Raw genomic sequence first — 24,571 nt, 5'->3', positions numbered from 1 at the left:
AAGAGCGGCACCGTCTGATGGTGCTGAAGCTGTCCACGTGCTCTGAACGAACAAGACAGAGCTCCCTTCCAGGACAGAGTCCCACAACTGAGAATAAATTACTAGAAGTAAAATCCAAATTGAATAGGCCAGAGACAACTGGGGCCAAGGAAAGCACACTCATAACGGAAAACGGGGAAAAGGAGCAAAACGAAAGACCAGAAGGCAGAACCAAAAAAGGAGGCCATATTTTTTAATTACTCTGTGAAAAAGAGAGAGAGAGAAAAGAGTTCTAGAGCCATCATGCTCAAAAAGCTCTCCAGATTTAGCTCCTCGTGAAAGTACAAGACGACTCATTTCCTTTAAACAGGAGTAACAGAGGAAGATCAAACTCCACTATCATACAATTAAATAAGTTATACAATTAAATAAAAAAGCAGAAAAATGTCCCTATTTATGATGAGCACACACCAAGAAAAGCATGCTTACAAAACTGATGCAAACTCTAACATAGTTTCTCAAAACAAGCAAAAAGAAATGAAGAAGAAATTAAATTGCAGAAAAAAAAAACACGGGGGTGGAGGGGGGGATAAAAGAACTCACGCTTAACACCAAAAGAAAATGTGCATTTCAGCAAGGAACATAAAACTAGAAAAAACAGAGGAGCAAAAACATGGTACTACTTTTAAAGAGCTAAAGATGGAAAGGAGGAAAATCTTTAAACTCAAAAAGATATTAAAGATTTGAGGAAAATGAACAGATAGAGATAACAGGTAAGGAAGGAAGGTAAGAAAGATCCAACACAGATACACCAGAAACTCCTAAGGTGTAAAACCAAAGCAACAGAACCAAAAAAAATACTAAAAACTACAATACGTGCAATAAAACTTTTCTGAAATAGAAAGACATGAAACTACACCTTATATCTGAGAAAAGTTGACCCAAACTAGCCATTATCGGGACATTGGTAAAAGTCTCAGATGTTAAAGAAAGAAGAAGAAAGGTCATTATTTGGGCATCCAAAGTCACTTTTAAGAGGAAAAAAAAAAATCAGACTGTCAGCAAACACTGACAGCAGTGCTTTGGTGCAATGTACTTAAGATATTTGGAGGAGAAAATGTGAACCTAGGATTGTTCATTGCCAAAATGACCTTCAAGTACAAAGGCCATAGAAAAAAATACTGTAAACATGCAAGAGCTCAAGAAATACGGTTCCCATGAACTCTTCCTGAAGAATCCAGTGGCTAAAGAGCTGAAATGAAGCAGCAGTGTAGGAATTGGCAGTGACTATTAAAAATATATTAACCTGTAGAACTAGAACTAATTGGTTATAAGAAAAATAGAGTATGTGAGGTCTATATGATCGGATGATATAGATGCCCTTCACTGTTTTAAAGGAGGGGAAAGCATTGGCAAGAGTAGGGAAAACAAGAATATGTTCACTGATTGCCTTATGGATATAGACTGTGAGTAAAAGAATACTGTTTCAAATTAGATGCTGTGGAAAAGGAGTAGGGGGAGGGGGAAGCAAAGGTTGCTGATTCACAGCAAAGAATTAACAGACAGTAGCCCAAACTGTTGGGGGAGAGAACAAAAGGTATCACATAAACCTTTAGATACAATGGTAACCATTCACTTGACATTTATCTTACTCATTCTCTTTGCTTTGTTGTCTCCCTTGAGATTATTCTGTAAAGTTTTTAGGCATATAATGACCTAAAAAAAAAAAAAAAGCCATTAGAGAACCAACACCGATATATTCTCCACCCAGTTTTGACAAATCCTACCACTTTATATATTTGCTCCAGAACTGGCGGGGGTTTTGTTTTTGTTTTCTGTTTTATACGAACATCACAGTTAGGGTTGCAGCCTGCTGCGTATCCTTTACTGATCCCTTGTCTTCACCCCCTTCAAGACATTGCCCATCCTCAGTTTAGCTTATCATTCCTGTGACTGAGGTTATTCTCTACTTGTGTATCCACGAGCAATATGTTGTGTTTGCTAAGGATTCATAATTGATAGGCTCTTACAACTTTTTTATTCCTCAGCATTGTTTCCAGATCCCTCCGAGCCAGAGGGTCTATCTAGTTCAGCAGTTCCCAACAGGGTAGTACTATACCCTAAGGGGGCGTGTTGGAAATTTATAGGGTTGTCACTGATTATTACAACTTGGGACTGGGGTGATCACAGTATTTAGCAGGCGGGAGGGAGCCAGAATCTTAATATCCTAAAAATTTCAAGAGAGTCTTCCACTATGAAGAATTTTCTCTTGTCCGATAGGGCTGTCAGATAACCCACAAGATATTTAGGTGAAAAATTATCTGAGCCTAGAACTCAACTCTATTTTACCTATACAGGAAAGTTTTGTTTTGCATAGTTTTAAATATACACTGATTTTGTCCAGGAATATAACTACCATGTAAATCAAGAGAAGAGTGTGTTTGGTTTTATTCAGACCTTTACAGAGAATTATAAACCAATTCACCAATGTCACCAATGGCAACTCCACTCCAGGTACTCAACACACAATATAAAAGACTTTTATCAATCTGTTCTTGCAGCCGTCACATGCATGAGGATTCTACATATGTATACCAGCATACCTATTTAGCCCGTATTTCAAAATGTCATACGAAGGAAAATGTCAACAATACAATAGGACTCTTAAGATCCCAACTTTCTCATTATATGCAGGTGTAAGCAACTACATAGTTATATGTATTAATATCATCAAAGCAAGTATTTATAGATTCAAATATACACTATTTTCTTCAAAATTACATTCCTCTGGTATCTCCATTATATTACATTTGGGATATAATTTCATTGATAAAAGTTCATTTGAATATAGTAAATCGGTATAAAATATTGGTTATAAAAAGGGTACATTGGGTCTGATAAAACTGAAAACTATATATAGACCAATTATATATAGCTCCACTATATTAAGATACTAAGACCCTGCGGTTTATCAAATCTCCCTTTAATGGACATCTGTCTCCCTCTTATTTTTTTGCTGTTACAAACAAAAGTGCTGTCAGTAGTCCATATATCTTCTTAAACACATCCAGAGGTTGCATGTTTTGCAAATATCTTCACCCAGTCAGAAGATTATCTTTCGTTTTCTATGGTTTTTCTCATGCGCAATGGCCTTAGTATGCTTGTAGTTCAATTGAATGATGTTTACTTTATGGATGCATATTTACTGATGTTCAATTTACTAACGTGTTTTATTATTGTAGTTAAATGTGTTGATGTTTGTGCTTTCTGTGTCTTAAATTCTAAATATCTTTTCATCTAGGTCATATGGATATTCTCATATTTTCATCTAAGAGTTTCAAATTCTTGCTTTTCAGGTTTAGTTTCTTAATGCACCTGGAATTTATATTAGCGTATGCTGGGAGGTATTTTCATCTTTTCTACACAGTGAATTGTTCCAGTAGCATTATTGTCTTCCCTGGTGTGCAATGCTACCTCTCTCTCTCACTTATCAAATTTCCATATGTGTGAGGCTCCATATTCAATTTCATTGGTCTATCAGAACCAACTTCCCTGGATCACAATCTCAACTACTCTAGTTTTCAAAGTTTTGACAACTGCATTTCCATTTTATTTAGGAATTGTACATAGATTTATTCCTTTTGGGTTTTTTTTTTTACTATAAGAAATAGTATCCTTATGAAAATTAAAAGGTCTACTTCTGTGTTGCCATTATAGAACACAATTGATTTTTGTATATTAAACTTCTACCCATCCACAATAACCTTGCTGAAATTTCTTATTTCTCCTAGGAGTTTCTACAGACTCCCGTAGCTTTTCTATGTAGAGCGGACTGTAATATCCATGAATAATGATTACTTTTCTTCCCTCTCCATTCCATATACTTTTATTCCTTTTCTTTCCTTACTACACTAAGACGTCAAGAATAATGTTGAGGAGAAGTGGTAATGGCAGGCATTCTTGTCTTCATTCCTGATTTTAAGGGACTGCTTCTAATATTTACCACGTAACAACTGTTGATGTTTTAGGTTAGAAATTATCAGATTCAAACAACTCCCTTCCTAGTTTGCTTCAAGCTTTTATTTTGCCTTGAATTCTACCAAATGCATTCTGTATATTTCCTAAGAGATGCTATGATTTTTCCTCTTATAAACATGGTGAATGATAGAATATTCTAATTACACCATTCTTGTATTCCTAAAATAAACACAATGTGCTAATGATGGTTATTTGTTTTGTTACATAAACAGAGAGAGGTTCAGTTTGCTAATATTCTATTTATGACTTTTGCATCTGTATGAAGGATACTGATCTATTAATTCTTCCCTATTACCTTTAGTTTGAGTATCAAGTTAGTACTAGTCTCAGAATGATGTAGGAACTTTCTTTCTTTTGCTTTGGAACAGGGTACATGAGGTTAGGATTACCTGATTCTGAATATTCATAAAAGCACCTTTAAAACCATGTTGGCCTAGATCAATTTCTCAACCTTGGCACAAACACTATTTTGGGCCAGATAAATCTTTGTTGTGGGGGCCTGTCCTGTGCACTGAAAGATGTTTAGTAGCAACCCCCACCTCTGCCAACCAGATGCCCATAGCATCTCTACCCCAAGTTGTGACAATCAAAAATGTCTCCTCACATTGACAGAAGTCCCCTGGGAATGGGAGGGGATGCAAACCAGACCTGGTCGAGAACCACTGGCCTACATTAACTTTTTAAATGTAAGTCAGGCATTTTGGGGGTTTTTCCTTGAGACAATCTTGGCAGATCATTATTCTATGAAACTATGCATTTCAACTAAACTTTCGAATTTATAGACATAAAACTCTAATAGTCTCATCTCTAAATTTTTTTCTAATTATGCATCTCATTTAATTTCTAATTACTTTTCATTTGTTGCTTTTCTTCTGTGATCAGACTTACCAGAGTTCAGCCTATTTTATTAATCTTGAATAGCTTTTAGTTTTGTTGACTCTGTTGTATCCTTTTCTCTTTAGTTTGTACTCTTAAATGTATCATTTGCTTCCTTCCAGCTACCTTGGATTACTGTTTTTCTGTTTTTTAGCCTCTTGTTTTAGGCAGTTTTGCTCACCAATTTGTAGTTTCTCATTTTAAATTCAAAATGTGTTTTTAATATTTAATAAAACTTTTCTCCTTGAAACACTTAGAAATGTGTTCTTCAATTTCCCAACACTAATCACGATATAGAGGGCTATCTTAGCCATATTTGATTTCAAATGATCATTGCATTATAGCTGGAGAACACGGTCTGGAAAATAACCATCTTAGGCATTTGATGAACCTTTCTTTATGACCGTGGAAGTGGTTCCATGATGGTAAAACATCCTTGCTGAACGGATGTTTCTATATTGACCTACAGGGTTCAGTGCTCTTTAAACTCAAAGTTAAAACATGCTAGTGGGGCGCAAAATCAATCTGATAGGTTGTGACCAACACTTTTTTAAATGAAAGGAGTAGTGATGATAGGGCACATTTTTTTCCCCTAATTTTAACACCTCTGACATCAGGCCCCTCACACAGTGAATAGCATGATATAGACCAATGGCAGCACTTTTTAAAAATTTCCTAGTGGCACAAAAAATCATATTGCATATTATAATCAAAAGCTGACATAGGACAATATGCAGTATATATACACAGAAGCTCATTTATACTAAGCCACACACGCATTTCTCACTAGGGATAGCAGTCAAAAACGTATGAAAAACATTGAATTATATAAGTCAAATTTTCAGAGTCTTCACTGATATTTTTATCCTTTTAATTATCAACTAGCAAAAGAGACAGAATAAAGTCTACTGTTAGGATGATTTGTTCATTTCTACCTCTAACTCTGTCAATTTTTGGTTGGGTGCTTTGGAGCTTTTCAGGTGCATACAAACTCACAAAAGTTTTCTTCCAGGGTAGACTGACGGTTTTGTTTATATATTACACTCTTTATGCCTAATAATGCTTTTTGTCTTCAAGTCTGTTTTCCCTGATTAATGCAACTAACCAACTTACTTTTGTTGGTATTTGCCAGATAGATCTTTTTCTATCCCTCTACTTAAGCCACTTTGTTACCTTATGTTTTCAATTTATCTCCTATTAACGGTATAGAGCTAGATTTTTAAATCCAATCTACATCTGACTTTAACCTGTTGGATTTAATCCATTTATACTTTTAGAACTCCTGAAATGTTTGGGTTTATTTCTACATTTTGCTTTCTCTGTGCTTTTCTCCCCCCCCCCCACCCCCCACTTCAGCTGTCTATGGAATAAGGTCAGTTGCTTAATTTATTTTCCTTCAATGGTTTGAGAAGTACGTACTCCATCCTTCCCGTCAACTCCAAAATAGTTTCAGACACTTGTAAAAACACTACTCTCTACTTCCTTTTCTCTGCTTTTGGAATTCTTATTTGTTTCTATTGGAGCTTTTCCTATCTTCCATGTCTCTTGAATAGAAAATACGAAAGGGAAGTATCACTTTGTGCTATATTCTGGGTAAGTTCCTCAGTCTGTATTTTGGTTCACTATGTCTCATTGGTTTCTGATTCGCTTACTATATTTTTCATTACAAATTGCTCTGTTTAACATTTCCAGAGAAATGTGGCAGCATGGTTCCTCACGTTTACTTTTGCTTCTTCTAAAACACCCGCTAAACTAAGAGTAGAGGAATTTTTTTTTTTAAAGAAAACTCATTAGAAAAAGAAGATGGAAGAGGCAACAAGAACTATTTTTAGCAGCTAGAAAACATATGGGCAAGTAGTAATTGATTTAACAGACTCCAGAAAGCAAATTCCTAAGACAGCCCTGCGAAAGCAAAAAGGCAACCCAATTTACACCTCGGGACACCCAGAAAACCGAGAATTGGTAGCACAATGTAACAAAGAGAAGACTGAACACAGTGTGATGGGTTCAAGGCCTGCAGAAAAGGCAGTGCTCTGGCTTCCCCCCCCCCCCCCCAGCTCTGCACAGAAGGTAATACCTTCTCCCCAACCCCAGCTTTCCTATCAGATGCCTAGAGGTTTATTCTCTGGAGGAGGTACGATAGCCTTTTATGTGATGGACACCAGGCTCAGCTGAAGGTAGGAGAGAAACCAAACTGAAAACAGCAAAGTTACAAATTCCAGGTAGAACGCTGAGATCCCAATCCTCTTGCCCAACTCAGCTTCCAAAATTCACAGTCAGGCGTTCACCCTCCAGGCAGATCAGAAGGCCCTTCTCTGGGCAACTTGGGCAGCCCAAGAGGATGGATCTAGAAGTATTCAAGCAGAAACTATCCAACAACACAGTCCAACCATGTCACTCTCCAGTAAAAGCCATCACATGCTCAGAGCTCCCGTCAGTTGAATACCCACTCTCACTATGAGCAGAGTATCAAGGATCGCTTCTCGCAGGAGCCCTCCCTAATAGGAACAGTAAACCCAGGTCACACTGGGAGGGGGAATCTTGGAAGAAGACAATATAAGAGACAGAAGAGATTTTTTTTTTTTTTTAAACTATCACTAATAGTTTCTCAGAAAGATAAGATCTACGGGTGGCTCAGTCGGTTGAGCGTCTGCCTTCGGCTCAGCTCATGATCCCAGGATCTTGGGATCAAGTCCCACATCAGGCTCCTTGTTCAGTAGGGAGTCTGCTTCTCCTTCTGCCTGCTGCTCCCCCTGCCTCTGCTCTCTCTCGCTGACAAATAAATAAAATCCTTTAAAAAAAAAAAAAAACAACCAAAAGTTGGGTGACTCTTAAAAGGAACACTCTGACCATTTAAAACAGAACTTGACAGTAAAAATGGAAAGTTCAATAGAAACGTAGGAACATAAAGTTGAGTCCACTTCCCAGAAAGTGGAGCAAGTGCACAGAAAATGAAAGCAGGGGGTGCTTGTTTTAAAAAACCCCAGCGCAGCAAGTCTCAAGCAAAGGATTAGGATTTACAATAGTTTAGGACTTTAATACTAACACCAGGAATAAGAACAGAATGGAGCAAAACCTTCAAAACTCTTAAGGAACATTATCTCCTACTGTGAAGTTTCTATTTAGCCATCAATCAAGTGTCAGGATACATTAACAACATTTCAGGCTTGAAAGCTTCACCTCCCATGTGCCCTTTCCCAGGGAACTAGGAGAAGATGTGTTCCCTCCAAACGGGTATAAACCAGAGAAGAGAAAAACCTGGTATCCAGGAGACAGGAAACTCAACAGAGGAGAGAAATCAAGGGAATGCCCAAAGAGGTGGTGAATCATGGGCGATTCTAGCATACAGCTGTGCACCAAGGAGAAAGGGCAACCAGAACAAATCTGAGGAAGTCAACTGCCTCTGAGAGACTCCAAGAAGCAACTGACAGACTTATCTACGCATCTGAAAATACCACAAAGGAGTTGAGGTTGGAATAGAAATGCTGAGTTAGACTTTAATAAGAAATAGATTCAGAGAAAAGCAAACACAGATATTAAACAAAACAGATATTAAAATCAGAGAAAATAAAAAATAGGGCAGGCAAGAAGTAAGCATTCCTCACCATATGGCTCAGTGAGCAGGATTTATATAGTCAGAATAATGCAAAGGACTAGTATGCAAGGGTAAGAGCTCAAGAGGTTAGCATGTTTGTGTGGGACCAAGAGGAGAGCAGCAGAGTAAATTATCTTCTTCCATGGTGGGAAGTCAACAAATAATGGCTAAAGACCAAAAAAAAAAAAAAATCCAGAAGCCTGTTATTTATACATAATATTTATGCATAAATAGTTGACCCTTGAACAACTCAGGGGGAGGGAGGTGGGGAAGGGCTGGGGATGCTGACCAGCCACAACAACAAAAACCCACATCTAACTTCTGATTCCCCCAAAACTTCACTACTAATAGCCTCCTGTTGACCAAAGCCTTACCACTTAATAAAAACAGTTAATTAACACATATTTTGTATGTTATACATATTATATTCTGTAATCTTACAAAATAAGCTAGAGAAAAGAAAATTTTATTAAGAAAATCCTAAGAGAAAATGCACTTATAGTACCGTAGTCTATCTTTTAAAAATCTGCACAGAAGTGGGCCCATGCAGTTCAACTCCACGTTGTTGAAGGATCAACTGTACAAGTAAATAAAAGAACCACCTAGAAGAGGTAAAATGGTTGCTGAGAGTAAAACAAGGGAGAAATAGAGGGCAGAGGGCATTTTTCAGGTACTTCTCTCATCTGGAATTTGACTTCTAATCATGCTGCTTGAATGGCTCAGTCCTGTGGACCCTTTGCCCAGGAGCTTTCCAGTGTTAGACTGTAAGCTCATCTTTGGTGGAGACATGCTGCGACACCCATGAGACACCGCAGGGCCCCAGCTGAGGTTCTGCGTGTGCTTCTTACAGACACTCCGGAGGCATTTCCAACCTCAGACAACATCCAGGTTGTAGCTCAGCTTGAGGGTTCCTAGGCTCAGTGGGTAGTACAAACTCCCGTAGTGGACGCCATGGCCCATCTCCTGGATCCTCCCTCAAGACCTCGGCGCTCATTTCCCCGGCTGCCAGGAGTGAGCTGCTGATGGCCCACAGTTGCATCCTGAACTGTCCTATACTCTCTACAGAAGGAAGCTGCCTCCCCAAGGTCACACTTCTCCCCAGGTTATACCTCTCCCTGGGGCAGCCCACACTAAGGACTGGTCTAGGCCCCTTGCCTAGAAAACAAATTTCCGTTGCCTAAGCCTCTCTGTGATACTTTGTGGAGGCAGTCTCAACAAACTTCTCCCGCTATGTTCCAGCCCCACGTGACATCATCACTCAAGTCTCTGAGTCCCGCCATCTTCATGCATTCCCACCCCAGGGGAGGACCCCATTCTGTACTGACAGCTCTGATTTTCATCTCATCCCTTTTGGGGATGGGCACTGTAGATTGTCCTTTCTCTAACAGATCAGTGATGTCCTTTCTTGAGCACTCTGTGTGTCCGATGGGGGAGGGTGAGCTGGTTTCACGTTATCTATACTACCCCACTGCCCTGTCATTTGCCCTGACATCTATAGGATGCATCTTCGCATTAGACCCGAATGAGAGGGGACAAAAGGACTGTCCCACTTCCGGGCGTCCTCTGTGTCATCTAGGACAGCAGACTGTGCTTTGCCAGCAGGCGCTGAGTAAGGAATGGAGGAACATATTCACTAGCTGGGAAGGATGGGCAATTCGGCATGCAAGATGGTGGAAGACGGTGGAAGGTGAGGAACAGGTTACTGGGATGCAGAAGGGTTCTCTGCCTGGCTCTGGATTCATCTGGAATTTCCCAATCTCAATCCACCTGCACTTCAGCCCTCAGGGAGAAGGCACCAGAAGAAAACCTCTTGTCCAGAGCAGCTACACCAGAAATTCAGCTTCCAAGAGGCACTTCCCAGAGGACAAAACCACAGCCCTGGAGTACAAGCAGACCAGAAAAACCCTTCTTCTCCAAGTGGCTTACCACTATGTCTGAAGAGCGACTGAGGGGCAATAGGAAAAGCCCTCCCGAATTTTCCCCAGAGCACTGGCCGTACCCCAGCAGACCCCAGGGCCCCTGCGAGGAGGGGCATGAACCGCTGGGCTTACTAAGTCCAGCTGGGGCTCACTGCCCAGGCCCTCTGAGTCACTGCCATGGCTGTGTCACAAGGACACCCCCATGCTAATGACTCTGGCCACATTTTTTTTTTATTTTTTAATGATTTTTTATTATATTATGTTAGTCACCATACAGTACATCCCCGGTTTCCGATGTAAGGCTCGATGATTCATTAGTTGTGTATAACACCCAGTGCACCATGCAATACGTGCCCTCCTTACTACCCATCACCGGCCTACCCATTCCCCCACACCCCTCCCCTCTGAAGTCCTCAGTTTGTTTCTCATAGTCCATAGTCTCTCATGTTTCATTCCCCCTTCTGATTACCCCCCCTTTCTTTATCCCTTTCTTCCCCTACCGATCATCCTAGTTCTTATGTTCCATAGATGAGAGAAATCATATGATAGTTGTCTTTCTCTGCTTGACTTATTTCACTTAGCATTATCTCCTCCAGTGCTGTCCATGTTGTAGCAAATGTTGAGAACTCGTTCTTTCTGATAGCTGAGTAATATTCCATTGTATATATGGACCACAACTTCTTAATCCAGTCCTCTGTTGAAGGGCATCTCGGCTCCTTCCACAATTTAGCTATTGTGGACATTGCTGCTATGAACATTGGGGTGCATATGGCCCTTCTCTTCACTACGTCTGTATCTTTGGGGTAAATACCCAGTAGTGCAATGGCTGGATCATAGGGTAGCTCAATTTTTAACTTTTTAAGGGACCTCCACACTGTTTTCCAGAGTGGCTGTACCAACTTGCATTCCCACCAACAATGTAGGAGGGATCCCCTTTCTCCACATCCTCTCCAACAATTGTTGTTTCTTGCCTTGTCTATTTTTGCCATTCTAACTGGCGTAAGGTGGTATCTCAGTGTGGTTTTGATTTGAATTTCCTTGATGGCTAATGATTTTGAACATTTTTTCATGTGTCTGTTAGCCATTTGTATGTCTTCATTGGAAAAGTGTCTGTTCATATCTTCTGCCCATTTTTTGATTTGTTTATTTGTTTCTCGTGTATTGAGTTTGAGAAGTTCTTTGTAGATCTTGGATACCAGTCCTTTATCTGTAGTGTCATTTGCAAATATATTCTCCCATTCCGTGGGCTGCCTCTTAGTTTTTCTGACTGTTTCCTTGGCTGTGCAGAAACTTTTAATCTTGATGAAGTCCCATAAATTCATTTTATCTTTTGTTTCTCTTGCCTTTGGGGATGTGTCATGAAAAAGGTTGCTTTGGCCGATGTCGTAGAGGTTGTTGCCTATGTTCTCCTCTAGAATTTTGATGGATTCCTGTCTCACATCGAGGTCTTTCATCCATTTGGAGTTTATTTTTGTGTATGGTGTGAGATAGTGGTCAAGTTTCATTCTCTTGCATGTAGCTGTCCAATTTTCCCAGCACCATTTATTGAAGAGACTGTCTTTTTCCCACCGGATGTTTTTTCCTGCTTTATCAAATATTAGTTGCCCAAAGAGCCGAGGGTCCATTTCTGGGCTCTCTATTCTGTTCCACTGGTCTATGTGTCTGTTTTTGTGTCTGGCCACATTTTTAATTAAATGCTGTGTGCAGTATGCAGAGAGAAGGGGGACAGAACATGCAGGCAGCTGCTGAGACCCCCTCCCCCATTGCAGGCTCGAAACAGCAGCTCATTGTGAGCATGGTGTCTGGGGAAGATGTGCTCTCTTAACAGCAGCAAGGGAGGCCCTTCCATCCCAGAGGAGGCAGACGGCAGCAGAGACAGTGGGCTCTGGCATCCCCACTATTTATAAAGTTGAAGATGTCCCTCTTGCAGTTTCCCTCTTGCTTCCATTCACTTGAAAAAGTCACTACTCCTTTTTCTGGGCTCTTGGCCTACAAACATACATCCTCGACCTGCTGCAGCCATGGGGGCCTCAGCAGGGAGACGTCAAAACTTACGCCAGTCCGCCTGGTATCTGAGTGCCAACTGTGTGAGGGGCTGAGAATACAGACTGGAGAAGACAGAGGCCTGCCTCTGAACAGGGTGTATTATTGCCGAGTAGTGACTCAAGTATTGTGTCGTTTCTGATTACGGGTGCCCATGGGACTATGGGAACCAAGGGTCATGTACATCAGCACAGAGGTCCAGGGAAGGCTTCCTGGAAGAGGTAGATCTTTTACCTCAATTTTGAGGGATAAGTAAAATTTAGCCAGGAAACAAAGGGTAGGGTCAGGAACAAAGAGCATCTGAGGCCAAGGGCAGAGCAGGATGCAGGGTTTGGGGAACTAGAAGGAGCATTTGTGGACTGGAGTGGTGGTAAGCTAGGAGATGGGAGGAGAGGCGTCCAGCCAGGAAGGCGTCAAGACCACCAGGGGCCTCATGGAAAGCAAAGGGACCTGATCAAAATGCCACTCCGCATTCCGTGTGCCCTCAGTGAGCTAGCAGTGCGGGGGCCAGCGGTGAGAAGGCACAGAGTCCTTGAGGACATGAGCATGAGGGTATGAAGGAGGAACCCAGAGGCAGGGAGCATTGTCAGGATGAGGTTCCCAGCCACACTTCGGCCTGTTCTCCCCTCCTGGTTTCCACCCCTCAGAGGCAGCATCCCTAGTTATCATTCACCCAGCATGCTTACGGAAGCAAGTTAACCCACTGAACACCCCCGGGATGTGGCTCACAAGCTTCCTGCCCACATCCCCCTCAACGCGTCACCCGCCTCGGCAGTGGCAGCCAGACGGTGGTTGGGAAGTTGTTCCTGAAGGTTCTCCACATCAAATCCACTGCACACAAAACTGTGAAAACAGCAGCCTGTGAAGAGGCCCGTGCTAATTCAAAGACCAGCAAGGATAAGATATCTCGTCTAGCTTAAGTAGCAATCAGAAGGTGTGTATCCCTGGGCTTGGAAGTGCACAGAAAATGTCCTGAAGAAAACATGAGGCACCGGCATCAAAGCTTGTCCACAGGAGCAAGAATTGGGAAAGAAGGAATTTAGGGTGGGACAGAGATTTGCACTCTGTATCTTTGGTCTCACAAACTTTTATAATGAGCATATACTGCTTTTATCAATCTCGAGAGACCAGCAAACAACACAAAGGATCAGTCTACAAGCAGAACGTCGAGTGCGTGTTTAAGAAGACTAGGGCCTCACAGGCACCATTACCTAACGGAGGTGGAGGCATAATGAGAGAAACTGTAAAGGATACGCAGTGTAATGGATAAAACGAGGCTGGGGGATGGGTCTAGTCTGCGTGGTTGTGAGGCCTCTGGGAGGGGTCCACCACGTGGAGATCTGTGAGAAGATGAGTTTGGCCAAACGACACCCTCTCCAGTCCTGAGGAAAAGTTTGAGTGTCTGTGAAGGGGCGGGGAGGGGGCCGTGGTCAGGCCTGACCTTTTTGGACACTGTCACTATTCAGATGTTACTCTCAGGGCACCGGAAACCAGGGGGGGCGTCATGCCTTTCCCATCTCACAATACGCCAAATGACAGATTACCTAAGAAAGTTCTCCGACACACTTTGCGGAGCTTATAGAAGACTGGCATGATTTCATTTTATCCATCTCTCAACTCTTGGCCTCACAATTTAAAAATAAAGAGAATTAACTATATATATTCTACCATTGTTAAGGGACAAGATTTTATGCTAAAATCAAATATATTCTTTTTAAAATCTCCACATTCAAAAAGAAAATCACCTCTTTCAAAAAAATTTTCTAATTCTTATATCTATTGATTCACTAAATTTTTGAGTGAGCTTTTTCTGAGAAGATCTTAGTTTGGAGGTTTTTATTTAATAGAGCTATGTATCTTTGGAAAGGTTTTCTTTCCCCTGAGAATATTTCAAATATATCTTCATTTCCCACAGAACATGTATTGAGTGACTAAAAATTAACTTGCACTCATTCAAACCTCAAGAGTCAGAATGCATTTTTCTAAATCATTCTAATGAAGACATTAATAATGTCAAAACTCTGAGTTTTGAAACAGAACTTCTGTTCTCTTTCTAGACGTATTAAAATAGACTTTTTTTTTAAGGTTTGTTCATAACATGATTGCCATTTTCCATGCTGCCTACCGATTATAAACAGAACCAATTTTAAAACCAAACTAGGGCTCTCTGCAATATTCAAGATGTATTACCATCTGGTTTTATATCAGCATTTTTTAACAGGTCCAAAATCTCTATATTACCAAGTATTATCAGAAATGGTTCATATCTCTTTCAATGCACACACTCTTTTCAAAACACTTTTAAGTCACAAACTTTGAAAGTTCCCTTAAATTTTCAGACTATACCTGACATGTGCCTGTCAACCATATTTACATACAGAACTGATTTATCACAGACAACTCAGTTATACTGGCCAAAGCTAGTTTTGTCACTATGTCTCTTAAGAATTACTAATCTGAGAAAACACAGCATACCTGATTACCTGGAAGCTTACAGGAGGTGGAAGGGTGCCGGTCTTTATTTGCAATGCAAATCCTATGTAAAGAATATGAACCTTCCCAGTTGACTGCAAAAGCAGCATCCCTAAAACTTACACAATCCATCACCCTCATTTCCAAACACAAGAAAGACAGCAGCATTTTTTTATAAGACATTCAGCAAAAATCAGCATCTGTGATAAAATAGAAAATGGCAGGTAAGGAGATGAAGACCGGAATTCCACCAGACCCCAGCAGGAACAGCTCCAAGACGCTGCCCTTAGCGAGAGAATGGCCATAAGGATGATCAAATTGTCAAAAGTTCTTCAATTGTTTGTAAAAATACAGGAGCTCTAAGCCTGGTATCTATATAAACCTTTAGATCATTTATCTTTTTCTAATAAATATTTTCTTTCCACCTAACAAGGAAGGAAAGGAGGGAGGGATTTTTAAAAATCTCGCTCAGTTCATTCATTCAACAATCTTGCATACTGAGTCCATGCAAGGATGAATGCTCCTCCCTCCCCACAGAGTTTACCATCCGGCAGTGGCAAGAGGTAATGATCAATATGATCTTCTCCTCGTCACCATGATTATCAGCCTTCACCAACACATAGACACACACAGACACACACACACACACACACACACACACACACACAGTGCAAAGACCTCTCTGCTATCTCAAAGCATCACAGGTAGTAATTCAACAGCAATTCTCTTTAAAAAGACCAACTGGTCCAACCTGACTGCTTCCGTTGGATGGCACAGGAGTCCACCAAGCAGCCTATCCCATTTCACCTCACATCTCTGTCAACCACCTCCCTGGAGAATAAGACTGGGTGGGGGGGGTCCTTGTGACAATTTTTTAAAAATATATTTATTGCCATTTCCAAAACATACCATTTTCCTTTAGATACTACTTTAAACATAACTTCAAAGTCAGCTTATATTGCCTAATCCTTATTTGATTCTCTTTCCATTCAAAACTATGAAAAAGATGGCACAAAAGTCTGCCAATATGTAAATGACACTTTAAAACGGGTTTTAAACACTTCATATTACAAATACATTTAGGAACCTAAAGGGTAAACAACACAAGCAGAGACCACCACAAAGGTTTAAAGCATAAAATACAAATACACGCACGCACGCACACAATAAAGCTACCCCACGGTTAAAGTAGGGGAAAACAGAACTCCTCTTCTGCATTTTTTGCTTTAACTTGAAACCAACTTGGGAACAAATTCTATTATAGAAAATAACACAGGTCATGATATTATAGGCCAATGCCAACATTTTATTGGCAAGAATTTGGAGGATTTAAATGACATACTCGCTAAAGGGGTAAAATCATTTCAAAAGAGAAAGAAAACCCTTTTCACAGAGCAAAATTTTAATTCCTTACGCATTACGCAACAGGCTTTTCCTATTAAAGGAAATGGAACCAAATTTTAAGATAGCCCAACTGATCAGGCATAACATATGAAACCAACATTTCCTCATAATTTTTCTCTATTATGAGATTAAGTACATCAAATTTAGAATTATTCTCCCAAAGGAAAGACTTGTTCAGTATTTCTTCACATTTGCGTCCTCATTCAAACACCCACAGGATAAAAATCTAACAGCTCTATTAGGCACACGGACACGTCTGAATAACTATTATTCTGTTGGTAAATCACCACCCCTCATTCCATTCCTCTTTCTTTACATATGTAAATGACGGTGTCTGATCCAGAGCCCACCACCAGCCACCACCACCCAATTACCCTCCAGGGACATCAATCGGATTTGCTATTCTTGCTTCAGCATAAAGAAAAGGAGGCAAGAGGAAGGAAGAGCTATTTTCAGGAATCAGAATTATCTTGATTAGATTTCTGGCTCACTGGTAAATGTTTATACTCTGAAATGCATTACCCTCTACTTCTAAATGTTTGGCTTTTTTCTAGAACGATATGGCACAGTGTTTCCAATATAAATTGTGTCAAGTAATATATGCTGAGTTTTGCAGGGAGCATTTGGTCAAATTCTAATATTCCCTCTTGGGAGCCAACACCAACTTCCAGCAGCAGGTCAACTCTACAGAATAGAATTTTAAACACACACAGAGTAGTATCTTCCAGCAGACACAGCCTTTTCTTCTCCCTCTCTGAGGGATGTCACATGAGATATCTTGCATGATACTTATCCCTAAGAATATAGATCTTTCTGGTAAGGTAATAAATTAATCACAAAATGCCGAAAATATATTCCTCTTTACCCCAGCATTTAAACAAAAAAACAAAAAAAACCCCACGGTAGTTTCTACCAAGGTTGAAATGAAGCTTAATGTCCTCGCTTAAGCTTAGAAACCATCGCACGATTAATAAGAATAAATAGCACATGCACATTTCTTTAGGCTGCAAATGTTAGCTGAGAAAATGCATGTCAGAGGGCTTCCTAACACCCAAACAGGATTATCCACAGACCAGAAAGTAGATTATCCATGGGCACAAAGTGTTCTCTTATCTTAGCTTTTCTTGATTGTAATAAATGTATTTGCTTCCCTTGCCACTGAAAACAGAGGACCCTCCCACTTCTTTCATTAAAATGTGCACATGATTTTCATCTAAACCTTACACAGATATAAAGGGGCGGGAGGACAGAGAGGATATACTGCAATACTGCACTCATCTGGTTGCGTTAGGCTCAAAATACAAATCTCAAGGATACAGATTTGTCATATGTCAGCCCAAGCTGAAGGCATCCACCAAGAGAGTATTTTCCCTATTCAGCTTGCAGCCAGAATCTCCTTCCACAAACCCGCATACTGATGAGAGCCGAGGCTCCCAGGATCCCTCTCCGTTTCGTCTTAACCCACCTCTTCCCTCTGCAGAGGAGAGAAGCCATTTTACTAATTTATAAGTACCCTGACTCTCCCACCATCTAAAAAAATTTTTTTCTCATCAACAATAGTCAACTAAAAGCAGAAGCGCATCCCCCAGGAGTCAGAGACTAAAACAGACAACAGCAGCAGGTATCGAGCGGCAGGACTCCGGATACTTACTGAAGGCAGCCACCGCCAGGGCCAGCGTGACAATAATGGAGAGCCAGGAGACCCACAACGCCTTCTTTCTGTAGTTCTGGGCCTCATGAGGCTTCAAGCGAGTGCTGCTTTCTAGTAAGCCTGAAAAAACAAGGAGGAAAGGAAGTTAGACATTTCCTTATTAAGAAACCCACAGCCAGAGCTACACATTCTTATCCAAGGACTGCAAACTGACAGCCCGTGGGCCAAGATGTGTTTGGTTTGGCCCACACTGTGTTTTAACAATTAGAGTCCACATGGAAATCAGGCTATCTGGCGTCTCTTGCAAAATCATAGGTTCTAGCAACACGGGCCATGTATGCCTGCAGGGTAACAGCAGTCGTACTCTCTAGAAAGACCCCTCAGACCTACTCACTGGACGGGAACCTGTCAGCCCCTGCCCTGGTATGAACTCAGCTATACGGACGTTGCTCTAACAAGCCCCTTCCATTAAGAAAACAGCACAGTGAGCCCACATGCGGCCGGGCATTCGGGCTCCTCCGCTACAGGCACTGATTTGCATCGATCCCACCAGCAGTGGCCACAACTTGGTGAAAGAGGCTTTGCCCAAAGCAATGAGTCACGGAACGCGAATACCCTCATTGCTCCCCTCAAGAACTAACAGGAAGAGAAGGAGGACTTCTCTTCGATCACAACCCGCAACGGCCACCAGGCCTCAATTGCAGGCCCTGTTTTCTTCCCTCCTCTTTCTGCTCTATAGTATGTGTTGCTTTGTACCAAACACATGGCGAACAGTTCTCAGATTATTCAAGCGGGGTAAAACCTGCTAAAGCGGGAGGTAGCTTTCTGGGCAGGCCATGTGTGAGAAAGGTGTGATTTTGTCTCCAATGCTTTCAACACTGGGGGCCCCTGACACCAGCTGAAATTCGTGAGGTCTTACAGGCGATGCCCATGCTCCACTTGCCTTGGGTGGAGGATCAAAATACCTTCAGCATGAGCCTGATTCCTATTTTCCTTCTCCTTTAAAAATAGATCATATATGGTGGCTCTTAGTTGCATGAAGGACCAAATTCTCATGCATGCTCTATCGACAGGACCTTATGACAGCATCTCGGGCTGAACAGCCCGTGACAGACCTTTCTAAGTGGGGCAGCTTCATCACGACAGCTCCAGATCGTGAAGAACTGGTAGTCAAAGCTCAGGCACCCATTTGTAAAATACCACACAGCCTGCAACATATCACACCTGGCCCACCATGTAAGAGACATCATTCCTTTTGACCAACTGGGCACCGTGCTCAGCCTCTGGCTGCTGAAAACTGCATCCTCTTTAAAAATTATAAAAGACCCGGGTAAAACTTCTCAATTCCATTCACTACCCAGCCTCAAGCACCCTCAACAAGTCCTAAAGGAAGCAAGAGGAAATGTCAAGAAAGGTGCTTCGGGAACCCAGTCTATAGCCCAGAGATTTTTAAATAATCAAAACCCGTAGATTTGCATGGGATCACAAGGTAGAGGAGATTGCAAAAGGTGGGTCTAAACACATCTCCATCACCTCACTGTAAAAATCTCCCCAAACCTTCCTTAATAAATGCACTTGGATGAAAAAAGAAAAACCTTCTCTCTTGTCAAATTCTGCCGTTGGTACACATGACTTCAGATTAAAATCCCCTCATCCACCTGCTTTTGTCCCTTTGTCTACTTTTCCCCTAGCCACCAAACAACACGCCATTCTAATTTTCGATGACAATCACCCTTCTGTTCAAGTCAACCTAGAATGAGCAGGTCCCGCACTCTCCCAATCATTTGTTTTCTTTTTCCCCAAATGATATAAAAATCTTCCTTTCATTCTGGCCAACTGATTTTCCGGAGAAGTGAAGTTGTAACATGTACGTAGTGACTCAAGTGAGCAGTTCATCTGGGGCGTATCTTGACAGCAAGTCTCAAGAGGTTTATCCACTGGGGGTAAAAAACCAGGTTCCTTTCAGAAGCAGATTTCATTTCCTAAGAGAAAGGACAATGATCTGGGTTTTTCATTCTGCCACATAACATTATTTTTCCTTCCAGAGACAGCGGCTGACAGCAATAGGACTGGTCCCGACCACACAGACCACCACATGGCTCAGCCCACAGTGGACCAGCACACTCATGAAGGAGTTTGGGGTGTCCCCTCACAAGGGCTGGGCTGCCCTAAGAGGACACCTGAGTCCTCTAAACAGCAGGACTGGTGGTTGCTCCCCAGATCTCACCCTGTGTGTGTGTGTGTGTGTGTGTGTGTGTCCCCTATGAGAGGTTTTGAATTTAAAAAACTGGAGTAAATGTAATGCGAAAACCATCCAAGAAGGCAGGGACTTTCCCATATCTGTCCAACCTTTGCTTATTTCCTACTGGTTTTCCTTTCTAAAACTCCAGCTGATAATAAGAACGGAAAACACCTCCCCCTCAAAGGGGAGCATGATGACCTACGAAGACCCATAAATTAATGGTCCACAAATAGGTGCCTCTCTCTCCATGTTGGTTGCGTGCATACTCACAAGCAATGACGAGACTGCCTCAAGTTTTCAGAAAGCTGTGCTTGGGAAGTAGAAGGTAGCCCAGCCTAGAGAAGCTAAGGAAGGCTGCACATTTGCATGTAGGGCTGTGCCCCTTCCTGAACATAGTTGGCCTCCACATTCAGATTTCTAATCTCACTCCAATTCCATCTATTTGTAATCTAGGCCTGACGTTAGTAAGCCAAAGTGCTGTGTGAAAGAAAGACTGATAACTCATTGTTTGGGTAGAGTGGGAAATGCAAATACATGTGGTTAAGTTGAAGCCATCCGTCATGTCCATGCTAGTAAGAATTAGTTCTAATATCTTTCTCCTAATCATAGTCACACTTGGATTTTCTGAAGGAAGGGGAATATTCATTACATAGGAAGGTAGTAAGAAATGCAGAAGCATGTAAAACTCTAAGCCGGCTTGGGGCAGAATGATGGGAAACCACTTGTGTAGAGAAGAGTGGATATTAAAAGGGAGGAGGTGAAAACACCCAAGACAAACTTGGCCTATTTGGGGGGTGTTAATCCCTAAAAGTCTTAGACCACACGACTCTTGCTCCCTGACTACAAGGCTCAGCCAAATGGCACTGCATTATCAGCTAGCTAGGTTTCTGGGAAGCAGCCCACATCACTTCTAAGGGGAAAATACCTCTAAAGTCCTAAAACACTAGCTTATAAGGCAAGCCTTTGATGGGAGTTAGACGCAGTCCATAACCGGCTCTAATAGCTCAAAAGAAAGTGAGGACAAGAAAGAAGGCTAAATATAGACACACATCCAGGGCACCGACACCCCCTTCACCCTATAGGTATTTAGGCCTAGAAAAAAAGCAAGCCAGGCACGATGGAGAGATGCACAGCAGGCAACTGCTTTAGCTCCTTCCTCCCCAATCCTTTCACCATTAGGAAAAAGGTAGCTGCAATCGAACCGTTCCCAAGGGATTCAAAAAAAAATCGATATTGGAAAGCCGCAGCCCCATAAGAAAAAAATAACACAAACACAAAATATTGTAATAAACCTCCCCAGGTAACCTGATCTAGTTAACAAAAATGATTCATTCATCATTAACTCTTTGCTGTCAGCAATAGGTCAAACAAAAGAACGTCACACTGACTTTCAGCTTTCAATGCCACACAGCGCTGGGTTCTTTGGAGGACAGGGTTCATGCTAACAGAGAGGCTGTGTGTGATATGCAGTGCTTTCACACAGGGACAGTTCATGAACAGTGACCGCTTTCAGGCTATCATATAATGGAAAATGAAATTCAGCTGACCAATGAAAAATAACCCTAAGAATTAATTCAGAAGGGCTTTTTACACTTGAGCACGAAGCTACGGAATGATGCTAAATATTAACTCCCCCTAGCACTTTCTTCCCTCCTGTCCTTTGGTGGGGTGGGGAGAAATAGGCCAGCTTTGACAAATGACCTGCAATGCTACAGAAATAAGCCCAGCCCAGAGTTCTGTCTTTCTTCAATAGAAAATTCTTAAATCCTACAGTGTTAGTTGCAGAGGAAAAGGTAATTCACATGACCTATAATAAAGCGGATAGGTTTTGTGGGGTGCTTGCGCTGTCACCCATCATCAGCTCTACAACAGGATCTAGTTATGTTGGAACAGAAGGAGAAACTGCAACATAGGTGCAGAACTCGTTGCAACTGGAGGAGCTCCAGTTCCCCCTGAGCAATCCCCGCCGCTTCTCTGGGATTGCTGTTTCCATGTCATTTTATTTCACATGCTACAGTTTTAAATTTCTATGAGGAAAGAGATCGTGCATCCGAACACTAAACCGGAATAAAAATGTACAGGAGATACTAAGAATAGGACCGAAAACCTGCTAAGACTAAAATATAAAAATCCGCCACAGCCAACAAAATAAGGCTTCCAAGAAAAGGGGGTGGAGTGGCGATGAGCCGGCTCCCCACCCCGCTGAAGGGCCTGGCTGCAAGAATCCCGCTTCGGCCACTAACCGGCTTTAGCCCAAACACTGAGTCTTTTTGAGGGGGCCGATCTGAATTTAGATTCAGAAAGCAGCAGAAAAGGTATAGACGTGGCCAAGAACACAGCTCCCTCCAAACCAAAAGGAAACGAGGCAGGGAGGGTAAGAGGGATGTAGGAGGAGAGAGGCACGAGAATGAACAACGGAGTCTCTCCCGTTTCCTGCGGGCCTCTCAAAGGGGGCATCGGCTGTATCTCGGAAGGTAGGGGGTTGGTCTCCCAGGAAAGGGACGTTTGTGGGGTTCCAGGCCAGTGTCTTGGGAGGGATTCTGAAGGGGCTGGAGACGTGCGGTCCGGGAACCACCAGTTTTCAGTGGCGTCCACTCAGAGGAGGTTGGTGGTCCAAACCCAAGTGCCCCAGTCCTCTGCCATCACAAAACAGTGGGGCAGTGACCCATGGTAAACCCGGTCCCCTGCAAGTGAGGGTCGAGGACCGCCCGTCTTCCCTCACCGGGGCGACCACCAACCGAGTCGGCGAGGCTAAACCCGCAGAAGGAAGTTTTCCCGGGGAGCCGCCGGGGGTCGGAGGGGGCTTGGAAGGAGGACGCACTGAGCTCGGGTCCCTCCGAGCTGAGCAGGGTCCGCAGTCCCCCGGGAGCACTGGGCTCCAAAAGCAAAAAACGCCTCCCGCGAACTTTTCCACTGGGCGCCGGAGGGCCGGGGCTGGCTAAGAGGAGAGCACGGGCCCGCGCGGGGTCCACCCGGAGGCTGCCCGGTTCTCGCGCTCCGGGTAAGGAGCGGCTGCCCGGGCGGCGCCGGCCTCAGGAGGTGGGGCTGCGGAGCTCCTCTCTCCGCGCCCTCGCGGGGAAGTCCCGGCCCCGCGCCCCCGCGCGCCCCGAGACGCCGAGCCCCGCGCCCCGCCAACCTGCAAGTGGGTAGAGGCGGGCCGGGAGCGGCGGCTCCTCACCGCGACGCGAGAGGGGGAAAGGGGCCGCGCCGGCAAGCGGCCAGCGCGGCGTGCGCTCACCTCGATCCTCCAGCCCGTCGCTGAACTGGCGGCTCTCGCTGATCCGCAGCTGCCGCTCCTCTTCGGGCTTGGGCGGCTCGCGCGCTGGGCTGCTCAGAGGGCCCGGACCGGGGGCGGCGGCCAAGGGCGCGTGGCCCCGGGGCGGCGGCGGGACCGCGGGGACCGGGGCGCTGCGGCGCTCGCTGCCCGCGGCCGGCTCCATGGCGCGGGGCGGCGGTTCCGGGCGGCGGCGACGAGCGCGGCGGGGACTTGAGTCAGAAGTGCCAGGCGCCGCGGCTCGGAGCGAGCAGAGGGACGGACGGACCGCTGGAAGAGGGAGGGAGGGTGCCGAGGAGCTGAGGTGCGCCGACAGCAGGCTGGGCGGGGGTGTCGAAGAGCCGCACGGCTCGCGCGGCGGGTGGCAGAGGCTGGGGCCGCGCTGTCGCCGCCGCGCTCCGCCCACGGGGGCAGGTGCGGGCGGCAGGGACCCGCCCCAAGGCCCCGGCGCCCGAGACCGCGCTACGAGGCCGGTGGGGAGGTAGGAGGGATCCCGCTCGGCCGGAGGCCGGGAGGCTCGCGGGAACTGCTGGCGGCCTGACGAGGGTGTGACTGGAGACCTGCCCCACCCGCGCCGCGGAATGGTATCCGGTGGGGACGCGCTCCGACCCGATTTCTGCCGTCCGGAAGGCAGCGCCTTAATTTGACATCTTTCTCCTCTGGAGCTGCGCAGGCTTCAGAGGCGGTGCAGGGTCTCCACCTGGGCTACCAGCCTCACCGCCCATCCCGGGAAAACGAGGTTCACCTGTCGCCAACCCTCCCGGCTCCGGCCTTCTTCTAGGAGCTTTGATTCCCCTCCTTTTTTCTCTCTAGCACCAACTTAAGGGGACCGGGTAACCTTGGAACCACTGGGAACTCTAGATGTTTGGACGCCAAGGTTCCCCCACTGCGACTATCCCTGGGCCTTTGTCCCAGCTAGTCCCCTGCCAGCTCGCTACTTCCCCTCTGAGTATCCAAATGTTGACATATCTTCAGGACTCGCACGGAAGGCTCCCTCCTAGGAGAAGCCTTCCCTGGCTGTCCCGGAGCAGCCGACTGTCCGTGCTGTGACCGCGCGGAGCTCGTACCCTTGCGCTGT

The 24,571-nt window shown here is 43.9% G+C and overlaps 1 protein-coding gene across 1 annotated transcript in view; it reads right to left on the bottom strand.

The window, feature by feature from the left end:
* TMEM163 (transmembrane protein 163) overlaps nucleotides 1-23,659 on the bottom strand; it is a 219,210-nt gene extending 195,551 nt beyond the window's left edge. Inside the window, exons 1-2 of the mRNA XM_040645516.1 lie at nucleotides 23,458-23,659; nucleotides 17,978-18,097 (exon numbers count right to left, since the gene is read on the bottom strand). Of these exons, the coding sequence (XP_040501450.1) occupies nucleotides 17,978-18,097; nucleotides 23,458-23,659 (322 nt within the window). The remainder of the gene's footprint in view (nucleotides 1-17,977; nucleotides 18,098-23,457) is intronic.
* Between the last annotated feature and the right edge of the window lie 912 nt (nucleotides 23,660-24,571).

The sequence above is a fragment of the Ursus maritimus genome, unplaced genomic scaffold (assembly GCF_017311325.1).
Source record: "Ursus maritimus isolate PB19 unplaced genomic scaffold, ASM1731132v1 scaffold_1, whole genome shotgun sequence".
NCBI lineage: Eukaryota > Metazoa > Chordata > Mammalia > Carnivora > Ursidae > Ursus > Ursus maritimus.
This window is presented reverse-complemented; position numbering and strand designations above follow the sequence as displayed.